Source organism: Hemitrygon akajei, unplaced genomic scaffold (assembly GCF_048418815.1).
Source record: "Hemitrygon akajei unplaced genomic scaffold, sHemAka1.3 Scf000127, whole genome shotgun sequence".
NCBI classification, from domain to species: domain Eukaryota; kingdom Metazoa; phylum Chordata; class Chondrichthyes; order Myliobatiformes; family Dasyatidae; genus Hemitrygon; species Hemitrygon akajei.
Genome location: NW_027332013.1, coordinates 1,459,475 through 1,474,538, shown reverse-complemented (window position 1 = coordinate 1,474,538; position 15,064 = coordinate 1,459,475). Strand labels below are relative to the sequence as shown.

Genomic DNA, 15,064 nt, shown 5'->3' with positions numbered 1-15,064 from the left:
CAAGAATAAACACTTAAAATGTGCTGGTTTCCTGAACAGATATAACATCCGAAGAAACAGAAAATCAGAAATGAACTTCTTAAAGTCTTGACCATTATAAAACAGAGTTCTCGCATTTCATTGCAATATTTTAATCCTATTATGTATGTTGACAAGTAGACTGGGATACAGATACCCCAGCCAACAAAACTTCATTTAAAGCTTCCCACAAAACACCAGTTACAACAAGATACCTTTCTGCAGCTTTCACAATAATTTTAATTTCCTCAGTAGGATGAGATGTCTGAGCAGTACAATTCACCACATTGGTTATAAACATCACAAACTTCATTTTATCCAGCAGTGAAGTATCTTTGGTGAGAGAACTGTGATGCCGGCATATAGCCACTGACGTCACAGTCTGTTCTCTGAGTGGGATCACTTTATCCAGTTTACCTTCTCTGCTTGCTGTACTTGTCCTTGAACAGGCCCTTCTGCTCACTGTGTTGTTCTGAACCAATTGAACTGGTCACTTCATGCCTTACTAAACCAATCCCTTCTGCCTACACAAGGAACACATTCCTCCATTCTCCTCACATTCACGTGGTATCTAATAACCTCTATCACATCTGCCTCCACCACCACCCGATATTCACTCCAGACACCCAGCACGATGGGAATGAAAAACAAAACTTGAAACGCAAATCACCTTTAAACATCCTGAGTCAGGTTTTTAACATCATTGTCTTTTCTAATTGTTTTTTTTTTCCAACAGCAGCTATGCAGAGAAAAGATACAAAATTGCACTAAATTACAAAATTCTTAAATAGTGCAAAAAGGACCAATGAGGATGTGTTCCCCCTTTCTCCTGAAGAGCATGCCCACTAGCATTGGACATTCCCTCCTTAGAGAAAAAATCCCGGCTGTCCACTCTGTCTGTGTCTCTCACCTTCCTGTAAACGTCTGTCAGACCTCCCTCAGCCTCTGCCACTCCAGAGAAAATTACCCTAGATTGTCCAGTCTCACTTTATCCAGGAAGCATCCTGTTAAGCCTCTTTCACTCACCATCCAAAACCTCCGCCTTATTTCTGTCTTCGAATGCAATTCTGCAGATGACGGCGAACTAGAGATTTATACAACTGCAAGATAACTGCCTGACAATGGAACCACTATCTGGGAGTTATGAACTCGGATTCCAAGATCTCCCTGTAGATCAACACAGTCCAAACTCGCTCCATGAATGTAACAGCAACGAGATAATGCTGAGGCTTTATAAGACACTAGTCAGGTCGCATTTGGAGTATTGTCAACAGTGTTGGGCCCCACATCTCAGTCAGGATGTGTTGTCATTGGGGAGAGTCCAGAGGAGGTTCACCAGGATGATTTCGGGAATGAAGGGGTTAAAATATGAGGAGCACTTGGCAGCTTTGACCCTGTGTTCACTGGAAGTCAGAAAAATGCGGGGGCATCTCATTGAAACCTACCTAATGTTGAAAGGACTGGATAAGGTGGATGTGGAGAAGGTATTTCCTGTGGTGGGGCACAGCCACAAAGTTGAGGGGCCACCTTTTCAAACAGAGGTCAGCAGCCTATTTTTTTTTATTAGCCAAGGTGTATTGGATCTGTGGAATGCTCTGCCACAGACTGCGGTGGAGGCCGAGTGTGTGGGTATATTCAAGGCGGAAGTTGATCATCTCCTGATCAGTCAGGGTATCAAAGGATATGGCGGGAGGTCAGATATCTGGAATTGAGTGCGATCTGGGATCAGCTATGATGGAAAGGTGGCTGACTCAATGGGCTGAATAGCCTAATTCTGTTCCTATGCCTTATGGACTTATGAACACAAGCCCCCTCAATCATGATGAATCTCCTCTGCATTCTTCCAGCACAAAACATCCTTTGTACAGAATGCTAAGCGGGACTGAATGTAACTTTTCAAGAACGTTGTCAAGTCAGGCAGCATCTGTTGAGGGGAATAGAGTCGATGGTTGGGACAGAACCCCTCCCTTACGGCAGTAACACAGACCCTTCGGCCCAACCTTTCAATGCTGTCCTCCTGTCCATTTAAACTAATCCCTCTGCCTGTCTTTGACACAGAACACAGAAATCTACAGCACATTACAGGCTCTTCAGCCCACAATGTTGTACCGACCATGTAACCTACTCTAGAGACTGCCTAGGATTTCCTGATCGTATAGCCTTCTATGTTTCTAAGCTCCATGACGCTATCTAAGACAATAGACAATAGGTGCAGAAGTAGACCATTCGGCCCTTCGAGCCTGCACCGCCATTTTGAGATCATGGCTGATCATCTACTATCAATGCCAGGTTGCTGCCTTGTCCCCATATCCCTTGATTCCCCTATCCATAAGATACCTATCTAGCTCCTTCTTGAAAGCATCCAGAGAAGTGGCCTCCAATGCCTTCCGAGGCACTGCATTCAACACCCACACAACTCTCTGGGAGAAGAAGTTTTTCCTTAACTCTGTCCTAAATGACCTACCCCTTATTTTCAAACCATGCCCTCTGGTACTGGACTCTCCCAGCATCTGGAAATTATTTCCTGCCTCTATCTTGTCCAATCCCTTAATAATCTTATATGTTTCAATCAGATCCCCTCTCAATCTCCTTAATTCCAGCGTGTACAAGCCCAATCTCTCTAACATCTCTGCGTAAGACAGTCCTGACATACCAGGAATTAACCTTGTGAATCTACGCTGCACTTCCTCTACAGCCAGGATGTCCTTCCTTAACCCTGGAGACCAAAACTGTACACAATACTCCAGGTGTGGTCTCACCAGGGCTCTGTACAAATGCAAGAGGATTTCCTTGCTCTTGTACTCAATTCCCTTTGTAATAAAGGCCAACATTCCATTAGCCTTCTTCACTGCCTGCTGCACTTCCTTATTCACCTTCAGTGACTGATGAACAAGGACTCCTAGATCTCTTTGTATTTCTCCCTTACCTAACTTTACACCGTTCAGATAATAATCTGCCTTCCTTTTCTTACTCCCAAAGTGGATAACCTCACACTTATTCACATTAAACGTCATCTGCCAAGTATCTGCCCACTCACCCAGCCTATCCAAGTCACCCTGAATTCAACTAACATCCTCATCACATGTCACACTGCCACCCAGCTTAGTATCATCAGCAAACTTGCTGATGTTATTCTCAATGCCTTCATCTAAATCATTGACGTAAATCGTAAACAGCTGTGGTACCAATACCGAGCCCTGTGGCACCCCACTAGTCACCACCTGCCATTCCGAGAAACACCCATTCACCGCTACCCTTGCTTTCTATCTGCTAACCAGTTTTCTATCCATGTCTATAAGAGTCTATTAAAATATCCTATTGTATCCACCTCCACCATCACTGCATGCACCCACCACTCTCTGTGTAAGAAACTCACCCCTGACATTCCCTCAGTACCGACTTCCAAGCAGCTTAAAACTACGTCCCCTCGTGTTAGTCACTTCAAGCCTGGGAAAATCTCTCTGGTTATCCACATGGTCAAAGCCTCTCATCATCTTATTACAAGTACTTATGTACAGGTTAGGAGAAATATAGCTTCAACATCACCTCACAGCTCTTGAACTCAATCCCACGGTTGATGAAGGCCATCACACCAGACGCCTTCCTAACAACACTGCCAACTTCCACAGCAGCTTTGAGTGTCGTATGGACATGGAGCCCAAGATCTCTCTGACCCTCCACACTGCCAAGAGTCTTACCATTAATATTATATTCCGTGTTCAAATTTGACCTGCAGAAATGAACCTATTCATATGTGCTGAACTCCATCTGCCACTTCCCAGTTCTGCATCCGAGGCGAGGAAATAGATTGCTGAGCCTATGGCTAGGATCATTATGTCCTCATTGTACACGAGAATGGTACCGGAGGATTGGAGGGAGGAGAATGTTGTCCCCTTGTTCAGAAAGGGTAGTAGGGATAGTCCGGATAATTAAAGACCATTGAGCCTTACGTCTGTGGTGGGAAAGCTGTTGGAAAAGATTCACAGAGATAGGATCTATTGGCATTTAGAGAATCATGGTCTGATCAGTGACAGTCAGCATGGCTTTCTGAAGGGCAGATCGTGTCTAACAAGCCTGATGGAGTTCTTTTACGAGGTGACCAGGCATATAGATGTGGGTAGTGTAGTAGATGTGATCTACATGGATTTTAGTAATGCATTTGATAAGGTTCCACACGGTAGGCTAATTCAGAAAGTCAGAAGGCATGGGATCCAGGGATGTTTGACCAGGTGGATTTAGAATTGGCTTGCCTGCAGAAAGCAGAGAGTTGTGGTGGAGGGAGTACATTTGGATTGGAGGGTTGTGACTAGTGGTGTCCCACAAGGATCAGTTCTGGGGCTACATGTCCACAGATCCCTGAAAGTTGCCTCACAGGTAGACAGAGTAGTTAAGAAAGCTTATGGGATGTTAGCTTTCATAAGTCGAGGGATAGAGTTTAAGAGTTGCGATGTAATGATGCAGCTCTATAAAACTCTGGTTGGGCCACACTTGGAGTACTTTGTCCAGTTCTAGTCACCTCACTATAAGAAGGATGTGGAAGCATTGGAAAGGGTACAGAGGAGATTCACCAGAATGCTGCCTGGTTTACAGAGTATGGATATGATCGCAGATTAAGGGAGCTAGGGCTTTACTCTCTGGAGAGAAAGAGGATGAGAGTAGAAATGATAGAGGTATAGTTGATATTACTATATCAATAGATAGATAGCCAGGGACTCTTCCCCAGGGCACTACTGCTCAGTACAAGAGGACATGGCTATAAGGTAAGGGGAGGGAAGTTCAAGGGGCTATTAGAGGAAGGTTTTTCCACTCAGAGAAAATGCACGTGGAATGCACTGCCGGAGTCAGTGGTGGAGGAAGATACACTAGTGAAGTTTAAGAGACTACTAGACAGGTATATGGAGTAATTTAAGCTTGGGGGGCAGAGTTTAAGGGTCGGCACAACATTGTCGGCCGAAGGGCCTGTACTGTGCTGTATTATTCTGTGTTCTACCTATTTCTTGATGGAATCATATTTTTTTGAATTTAATTTTTTATTGAAGGCACGACACAGTACAGAAAACTGCATTAGATTTTCCTCCATTTTGCTTTGATACCTTACCCCTAAACAACACCACAATGTCATCAGTGGGGCCTTCTGTGAGTTGTAGCCATTTTCCTCGCTCGCTCCTTGTCAAAGCATGTTTCGTCTGCCACCACAGACGTCACCGAAACAGACCCACCGAGGCGCGAAGGGGAATCACACTCGTCCTTGTGGGCGCCGAGGCCGGCGACACCGACAGAAGCGAATCGCTGATCTCCGCCATGGCGATGGAACGGAACAGGAGGGGCTGATCATGGGCCGATATCCTCCAGCCTATCGTAGCTCAGACTTAACACTGACCCCTGCTGTCATTGGCTGTAGTGCCTATCGCTCAAATGGGAACTCAGAGGGTGATAAGTTTATGTGAACGTCAGTCAGTCTTCCTGTCTTTATGAGTTTGGATTTGGATTTATAAAGGGACAGGAAGCAAATTGGGAGAAATGTGAGTTTTTATGTGATGGTGCATCAGTCTCCGAGTTACATTATTAACAATAAAAGGGCAAAGGCCGTGGTGAGGAAGGAGGTGATTTACTGGAGGTTATATGGAGATAATATTGGAAGGGATATCAAACTTGTTTGGGACATGATTTAGAAAATGGGGAGATTTGTGGGGATCATAACATTCCAGTGTTGATTAATGAGGGCAAAATGATTGTTACTGAAACAGGGAAGGTTGTGTTACTGGCTGGGTCATTTGCTGAGATTCATAATCAGGATAATTTAAGTGAAGAAGTTAAACATTGTAGGGATATGTTTTTCAGTGAATACCCTGATGTGCTGGAAGTCAGCTGTAGCAATGATAGTATCACTGATGGAGAGATTTCTTTGTATGAATTTAAGAAGTCTATTAATAATGCAGGTCTGGTGTCCCCAGGAAAGAGTGATATTTAAAATTGTAATTGTATATAATTCTCTTTGGTGAAAATATTAAATGTTTGAATTGTGCATCTACTTTCCTCATGGGAAATGGAAATAGTAGTGCCTATTCTAAAACCTGGCAGATCCCCATTTGATCCTTCTAGTTAAGGGCCTATATCGTGAATGTCTCATTTATGTAAACTTATGGAATGTATGGTAATCAAGCGCTTGAGTTATATTTTGGAAAGAGTGGTGATAAAGTGTTTTATTAGAGTGTAGTTTGGAAGGGTGAAATGACATTAGATTCAGTTTTAGGTTTGGAAGATGATATTCGGAAAACACAATTATATAAAGATGTTGTAATAGCAGGATTTCTTGATACTGAAAAGGGAAATGATATGGAAGAAAGGACGTTTGATTAAATTAGGAGTGAGAGGGACATTGTATAATTTTTCTGAGATTTTTTTGGATGGACAGTCCAAGTACATGTCGTGTTTGTGTTTCTATGAGATAGACAATGAGATCCCACAAGGCAGTATTTGTAGCCCTTCATTACTTAATATTATGATTAATGATATTTTCTCTGAGATGGGAAAATGGGATACCCTGTGTAAATCACAATATACAGATGACGTAGCTTTATAGATTAGAGTTATTAATTGTAATTTACAATTAATAGGTCAAACAGTGGACAAATTGATGAGGATTTTAAGCTTTCAGTCGTTAAAACACATTACGTGGTTTACAAACAGCATTAATAGACTTGCACTTGATTTTAAATTATGGCATTAATATCTTGAGGAAGTGTCAGTGGTAAGATTTCTCAGTATGTGGATGGATAATAAGCTGACGTGGAAGCACCTATCAGTAAAATAATTCATAAATGTAAAGGAGCTTTAAATCTCCTCAGACATCTATGTGGGTATTCTTGGATGCAACATGAAAATCTTTGTTGAGCAATTATATTTGTTTAATTTGATCTGTTCTTGATTATGTCTGTGTGGCTTATGGATCAGCTTCATCTTCAAATTAAAAATGTTTTTATGTGATACAATTACAGGCTTTAAGATTGTGTTCTGGTGCGGTAATGTTGTCTCCTGTTTTGGCTTTACTGATTGCAATGGGACAATTGCCCTCAAAGTAACAGAGGTTCAAGTTGATGTCAACATACTGGATTAATTTGCGAGGGCAAGGAAATGATCATCCTCTTAAAGGTGTGCTGGAGGACGGTTGGGGACATCACAAGAAGAGTGTTTTTTGTTTTGGATGGCTGGGTTCTTACCACGCTGGGAATATGGGTGTATTTGATGATACAATATGTCCCACTGTAGCTTTCTCTGTAACCCCACCTTGTTTTTTCCAATGACTTCAGTTGATTTTAGGTTACACGATCGGATTCGGTTCTGCATGAGAGTTTGCTGGTTCATCAGTATATTAATGAAAGTTATTATCATACAGTAACCATTTTTACAGATGAATCTAAAGATAAGTTAACTGGGGATGTTGGTGTGGCTGTTTTTGTGTGCCTGAATTGCAGGTAATGGTAAAGAAATGACTTATGCCATTTTTCAGCATAGGAAGCTGAATTCCTTCCCAACACTATCGGCTTATAGTATCAGTCCTTATAATTTGCTCAGAATACATTTCGGTTTTGATGAGTCTTAAACAGGTCATTCTGTCAGTAGGTCAGATTGACTGTTGGAAACTTGTCAAACGGTATTTCATATATAAAGTTTGATTTATATGTCTGCACATTATGGGCCCTGCACATCACACTGTTGAGGGAAATGATGGGGTTGACTGTTTAGCACCAAAAGCTGTTAAATTTTATGCTGTGGATATAGACCTTCCACTTAGCAAATTAGAAGCTAAAGGGTTGTTAATGTTAAGAATTGGGGGCTTATGGCAAGACTTAGGTTAATGGACATAAGGACAGACACCTTTACAGAATACATAAACCTTTTGGGTTTATAGAAGAAGGGCTTACAAAAGGGAAGGAATGATTTTGACCTGACATAGAAATGTCCACACTATGCTTAATTATGCCTTGTAACTAATTGGAAAACTTCATTCTGTGTCATGTACATTTTGTCATTATGAAACTGTCGAAGCACATACTATTTCAATGTGAAGCGTACAAGGCTGAAGAAAAATCAAATGCAGTCTTCAGTCCAATCTTTGCGAGGGTAGATAGTTTTCAGATAAAAACTATTAAATTATGGGACTGACTTTAAATCAATTCACAGTTTGTGCTGGAAAAGGCATGTAATAATTGTGTTAAACCTAAGGAAATGACATATAGGGTAGCAAAGGTGAGTGGGATGTTGGATTATTGGGATGCTCTTAAAATCCAACAAAAGGCAACGAAAAAAGCCATAAGAATGGTAAAGACGAAATATGACGGCAAACTGGCCAATAATATAAATCAGGATACTAAAAGTTTAGTTTTCAGTTACATGAAGAGTGAAAGGGAGATGAGAGTTGATACTGGACCACTGGAAAATGATGCTGGTGAAGTAGTAATGGGGGACAAAGAAATGGCAGATGAACTTAATGAACAATCTTCACTGTCTTTTCCGGTCAGCACCGCCCCCGCTTGTCCCATTTTACCTGTCTCATTACGGGTGGACTTTAGGACCCGGGGGAGCTCAGGACCCGCCGCCCGCAGCTGCTGCTGAATCCCCGGTGTTTCTGTTCGGTTGACGGATGCGGTGAACGAGTTAAAATTAATCAATCGACAATTCTCATGTCGTGTTTATTTCACTCTATAGAACCATAGAACACTATAGCACAGAAAACAGGCCATTTGGAGCTTCTAGTCTGTGCGGAAACTTTATTCCGCTCGTCCCATTGACCTGCACCCAGTCCGTAACCCTCCAGACCTCTCCCATCCATGTATCTATCCAATTTATTCTTAAAACTTAAGAGTGAGCCCGCATTTACCACGTCAGGTGGCAGCTCGTTCCACACTCCCACCACTCTCTGAGTGAAGAAGTTCCTCCTCATGTTACCCCTAAACCTTTCCCCTTTCACCCTAAAACCATGTCCTCTCGTATTTATCGTTCCTAATCTAAATGGAAAGAACCTGCTCGCATTTACTGTATTTACCCCCCATAATTTTGTAAACCTCTATCAAATCTTCCTTCATTCTTCTACGCTTCAAGGAATAAAGTCCTAACCTGTTCAATCTTTCCCTGTAACTCAACTCCTGAAGACCTGGCAACATCCTAGTAAATCTCTGCACTCTTTCAATCTCTCCAACCTCTCCATGGATACCTCATGTCTGAACTTTCTGAACTAACCTCCCATGTGGGACCTTGTCAAAGGCCTTACTAAAGTTCATGTAGACAACATCCACAGCTTTTCCTTCACCTACTTTGTTGGTAACCTCCTCGAAAATCTCTTCAAGATTCATTAAACACGATCTACCATGCACAAAGCCATACTGACTATCCTTAATCAGCCCTTGGCTGTCCAAATACTTGTAAATCCGATTTCTCAGAACATCTTCCAATTATTTACTTACTACTGATGTCAGGCTCACTGACCTATAATTACCTGGTTTACTATTGGAGCCTTTTTTAAACAATGGAATAACAAGAGCTACCCTCCAATCCTCCGGAACTGCACCCGTGGCTGAGCACATTTTAAATATTTCTGTCAGGGCCCCTGCAATTTCTACTCTAGTCTCTCTCAAGGTCCGAGGAAATATCAAGTCAGGTCTGGGGGATTTATCTACCTTTATTCGCTGTAAGGCAGCAAGCACCTCCTCCTCTTTAATCTACAAATGTTGCATGACACTACTGTTTGTTTCCCTTCCTTCCATATACACTATGGCAGTTTCCTGAGTAAATACTGATGCAAAAAAACTGTTTAAGATCTCCCCCATCTCATAAGGCTCCACACATAGACGACCACTCTGATCTTCTAGGGGACCAATTTTGTCCCTTACTGTCCTTTTACTCTTAATATACTTGTAGAAACCGTTCAGGTTTTCCTTCACATTATCTGCCAAAGCCACCTCATGTCTCCTTTTTTTTTTCCTTCCTGATTTCCTTCTTTAGTATTTTCTTACGTTTTCTATACTCTTTAAGTAACTCATTTGCTCTTTGTTGCCTTTACCTGCTGTACACTTCTCTCTTTTTCTTAACCAGATTGCCAATATCCCTTGAAAACCAAGGTTCCCTATGCCTGTTAACTATGTCTTTAATCCTGGCAGGAAAATGCAAACTCTGCACCCTCAAAATTTCACATTTGGAGGCCTTCCACTTACTGAACACATCCTTGTCAGGAAAAAAAAAACTTATCCCAATCCACTCTTCCTAGATCTTTTTTCATTTCCACAAAATTGGCCCTTCTCCTATTTAGAACCTCAACTCGAGGACCAGACCCATCCTTATCCATAATTAACTTGAAACTGATGACATTATGGTCACTGGACCCAAAATGTTCGCCTACACATACTTCTGTCACCTGACTGTCTGGTTTCCTAATAGGAGATCAAGTATTGCATCCTTTCTCGTAGGTACCTATATATATTGATTTAGAAAACTTTCCTGAAAACATTTCACAAACTCCAAGCCATCTAGCCCTATTACAGTGTGGGAGTCCCAGTGAATATGTGGAAAGTTAAAATCCCCTATTACAACTTCCTGTTTCTTACATCGGTCTACTATCTTTATATGGAATTGCTCCTCCAATTCTCTCTGACTATTGGGCGGTCTATAATACACCCCTATTAGTGTGGTCACGCCTTTCCCGTTCCTCAGCTCCACCCATATGACCTCTGTAGACAAGCCCTCCCGACCCGACGCTTCAAAAGTCATCAATCGACCATCACAAAATAAATGAAAATAAAAATAAATAAATCTGCAAAAAGAAAGACAGATCCCCTTAATCACTAAAGATTAAACAGGTTTGGGAGAGAGAACTTAATATGACCTTTGTTAATGAAGAAGGTCAATTCTTCTTTAGTATGTGACAATTAGTGTTTAATTCAATTTAAAATTGTTCACTGTTACTATCTAACAAAGGAGAGACTATCCAAAATAGTTCCTAACATAGACAATTATTGCGATAGTTGTAAAACTGAAGTAGCCACTTTTTCACATATGTTCTGGTCACGTTCTTCATTAAAATCTTTTTTGGAAATCTTTATTCTCTACAATTTCTAAAGCTCTGAAAATTAATTTACAAGCTAATGTACAAACCTTTGATTTCTGTCTATACATGCAGTCCTCGCATGACCTTTATCCTCCTCCACCTCACTATCTGCTCTAACACTCTGGTTCCCCTCCCTCTGCAAATCTAGTTTAAGCCCCCCCCCCCCACCGGAGCAGCACGAGCAAATCTACCCGCAAGAATGTTAGTCCCCCTCCAGTTCAGGGGCAAACCATCCCGTCGGAACAGGTCCCACCTTCCCGGGAACAAAGCCCAATTATCCAGAAACATGAAGCCCTCCCTCCTGCACCATCTCCTTAGCCACGTATTTAGCTGCACTCCCCGCACATTTATATTTACAGGGAATTTACTCCTGACGCCGGTCCCGGGACCCGACCCGTTTACAGACCCGGAGCGGAACCGGAGCAGATTCTCAGCCACTGGTTTACAACCGCAGTCCGGAAGAGAGGATAAAGTTTCCCCGTGAATTTATTCCCAGTGAAGGTGTGGAGATGGGACTTGGTCTCCGCGTTGTAAAATGAAACTGTCCCGGACTCGTAACTGAGATAAACTCCCACCCTCCCGGGGAAGGGACCGGCAGGGAGACGGGACTCGGGGGTTGGTAGACCACCGTACACGTCATAATCCCGATGCAACACGTCATCAAACCGCCCAATGACCCAGAATCCGGTCTCCGGACTCAGACTGAACCATCCCTTCCTCTCCACGGACTCTGCGGCGACTCCCAGCCACCAGAGCCGATTCCCCGTCACCTCCACCTCCCAGTAATGTCTCCCCGAAGTGAATCCCTCCGATCCCAGCACACAAGTCCGGTCTGTGAATCTCTTCCCGGTGTCAGGGAGATTCCTCCGGGTCCTGGTCCATCTCGCACTCTTCCGATCCTCAGACACCCCAAGACACGGATGCGCCGTTTCCACATCCATGGTGACAGAGACTGGGGGGAGAAGCAGAGAATTAGAGAGTCCCCGGCGATCGGGGGGAGACTCGGGCAGTGCGGCCCCGGGGATCGGGGGGGGGGGGGCGGGGGAGACTCGGGCGGCGCTGCCCCGGGGATCGGGGGTTTTTCCGCTGGACGGAGAGCAGAGAGACCCTTGGCCCTTGACTCCTCAGACAGGGGAAACATCCTCCCTCACTCCTGCCTGTTGACCCCTAAAATAATTTTGTGTTTCCATGAGATCTCCTCTCATTCTTCGAAACTGGGAACAGAGAACATAGAGCAGTACAGCACAGGAACAGGCCCTTCATTCAATGTTAACATTCATTTGTGAGTGTGAAGTGGGGGAGTGTGATAGTTTGAGACAGTAAAGGAGGTGATAATGGGAACCAGCAGAGGAGAGATGAATGGCAGATTGAACCAGGAGGGGGGGAGAGGTGGAAAGCCTGTGGGTGAACTGTGTGTGTAGACGTAATGAGAAGCTGGAAGGGGCAAAGATGGCAGATGAGGATCCCTTTGTCCCCTTTCCCACAACCCCATCACCCGCAGCCCCTCATTAGGACAGGGGATGAATTTGCAGGGACCCTTAAGCAACACAGGTCTTGATGAAGTGTTTCAGTCTGAACCGTGAACTGTTTGCTCTTTCCCACAGAAACTTCCCGGCCTGCTGTCCCGCCAACAATTTGTGTGTGTTACTCTGCTTTAAATATTCTCAATTATTTGGCCTCCACAGCTGCCTGTGGCAGATTCACTATCCTGTGGATAAAGGAATTCCTCGTCATCTCTGTCCTAAATGGACATCCCTATAGTCGGAGGCTGTGCTTACCGTTCTCGACCCACCCACATCCTCCCAACATCAGCTCTCTCCAGACAGGTGTCAGAGAGATCTGGCGTGACCCTTCATCAGGAACTGTGTAGCTTGGATTACCAGCATCTGCAGATTTTCTCCTGTTTGATTTTTAAAGCAGAAGTTCATAAGTAAACATCTTGATTAGTCAGAGTCTCAAAAGTTATGGTGAGGAGGCGGGAGAATAGGGTTGAGAGGGATAATAAATCAGCTATTCTTCTAAACTCCCGTGAGTACAGGCCCAGAACCATCAAACACTACTGATATGTTATCTCTTTCATTCCCGGAATTATTCTTGTGAATCTTCTGAACCCCCTCCAATGCCAGTACATGTTTTCTGATAGAAGGGACCAAAACTGTTCACAATACTCCAAGTGTGCTCTGACCAATCCCTTATAAAACCTCAGAATTATATCCTTGCTCTTGTATTCTGATCCTCTCGAAATGAAAGCAAACATTGAGTTTGCCAATCACTGACACAAACTGCAAGTTAACCTTCAGAGAATCCTGCACAAGGACACCCATGTCCCTTTGCACCTCTAATCCTTGAATTTTCGCCCTGTTTACAGAATTGTCTATGCCTTTATTCCTTCAGCCAAAGTCGTACCTGCCTAAGTTTGTACCTGCCAAACTCTACCTGTGCTACAAGATCCTTATTACTGGTGCATTCAAATACGACCATAAGACAAAGCAGCAGAAGCCGGCCATTCGGCCCTTCGAATCTGCCCCGCCATTTTATCATGAGCTAATCCATTCTCCCATTTAGTCCCACTCCCCTACCTTCTCACCATGATCTTTGATGCCCTGGCTACTCAGATACCTATCAATCTCTGCCTTAAATACACCCAATGACCTGGCCTCCACTGCCGCAAGAAGTTCACAGATTCACCACCCTCTGGCTAAAAAAATTGCTTTGAGTCTCCATACAGAATGGGCGCCCTTCAATCCTTAAGTCCTGCTTTCTTGTACTAGACTCCCCCACCATGGGAAACAACTTTGCCACATCCACCCTGTCCATGCCTTTTAACATTCAACATGTTTCTGTGAGGTTCCCCCTCATTCTTCTAAACTCCAAAGAGTACAGTCCAAGAGCGGTCAAATGTTCCTCATATGTTAACCCTCTCATTCCCGGAATCATTCTGGTGAATCTTCTCTGAACCCTCTCCAATGTCAGAACATCCTTTCTTAAATAAGGATCCCAAAACTGCACACAGTATTCCAAGTGAGGTCTTACCAGTTCCTTATAGAGCCCCAAATCACATCCCTGCTCCTATACTCTATTCCTCTAGAAATGAATGCCAACATTGCCTTCACCTTCTTCACCACCGACTCAACCTGGAGGTTAACCTTAAGGGTATCCTGCACGAGCACTCCCAAGTCCCGTTGCATCTCAGAACTATGAATTCTCTCTCCATTTAAATAATAGTCTTCCCAATTATTTCTTCTACCAAAGTGCATGACCATACACTTTTCAACATTGTATTTGATTTGCCACTTCTTTGACTATTCTCCCAATCTATCCAAGTCTCTCTGCAAACTCTCTGTTTCCTCAGCACTACCGTCCCCTCCACCTATCTTTGTATCATCAGCAAACCTAGCCACAAAGCCATTTATTCCATAATTGAAATCGTTGATATACAACGTAAAAAGAAACGGCCCCAACACGGACCCCTGTGGAACACCACTGGTAACTGGCAGACAACCAAAATGTGATCCCTTTATTCCCACTCTCTGTTTCCTGCCAATCTGCCAACGCTCTATCGACGTATGTAACTTTCCCGTAATTGCATGGTCTCTTATCTTGTTTAGTAGCCTCATGTGTGGCACCTTGTCAAAGGCCTTCTGAAAATCCAAATAGACAACATCCACTGCATCTCCCTTGTCTAGCCTACTTGTAAATATCTCAAAAGATTTCTATGGGTTTGTCAGGCAGGATTTTCCTTTAAGGAAACCATGTTGAGTTTGGCCTATCTTGTCATATGCCTCCAGGTACTCCGTAACCTCATCCTTGACAATTGACTCCAGAAACTTCCCAACCATTTCCCAAGCTAACAGGTCTATAATTCACTTTTTCCTTCCTTGCCCCCTTCTTAAATACCAGAGTGGCATTTGCAATCTTCCACTCCTCCGGAACCATGCCAGAGTC

General features: G+C 43.4%; 1 protein-coding gene across 1 annotated transcript in view; it reads right to left on the bottom strand.

Moving 5' to 3' along the window:
• The window catches only part of LOC140723703 (zinc-binding protein A33-like), a 56,482-nt gene that overhangs the window by 29,655 nt on the left and 11,763 nt on the right, over positions 1-15,064 (bottom strand). The window contains exon 5 of the mRNA XM_073038260.1: positions 11,753-12,071. Within this exon, the coding sequence (XP_072894361.1) occupies positions 11,753-12,071 (319 nt within the window). The remainder of the gene's footprint in view (positions 1-11,752; positions 12,072-15,064) is intronic.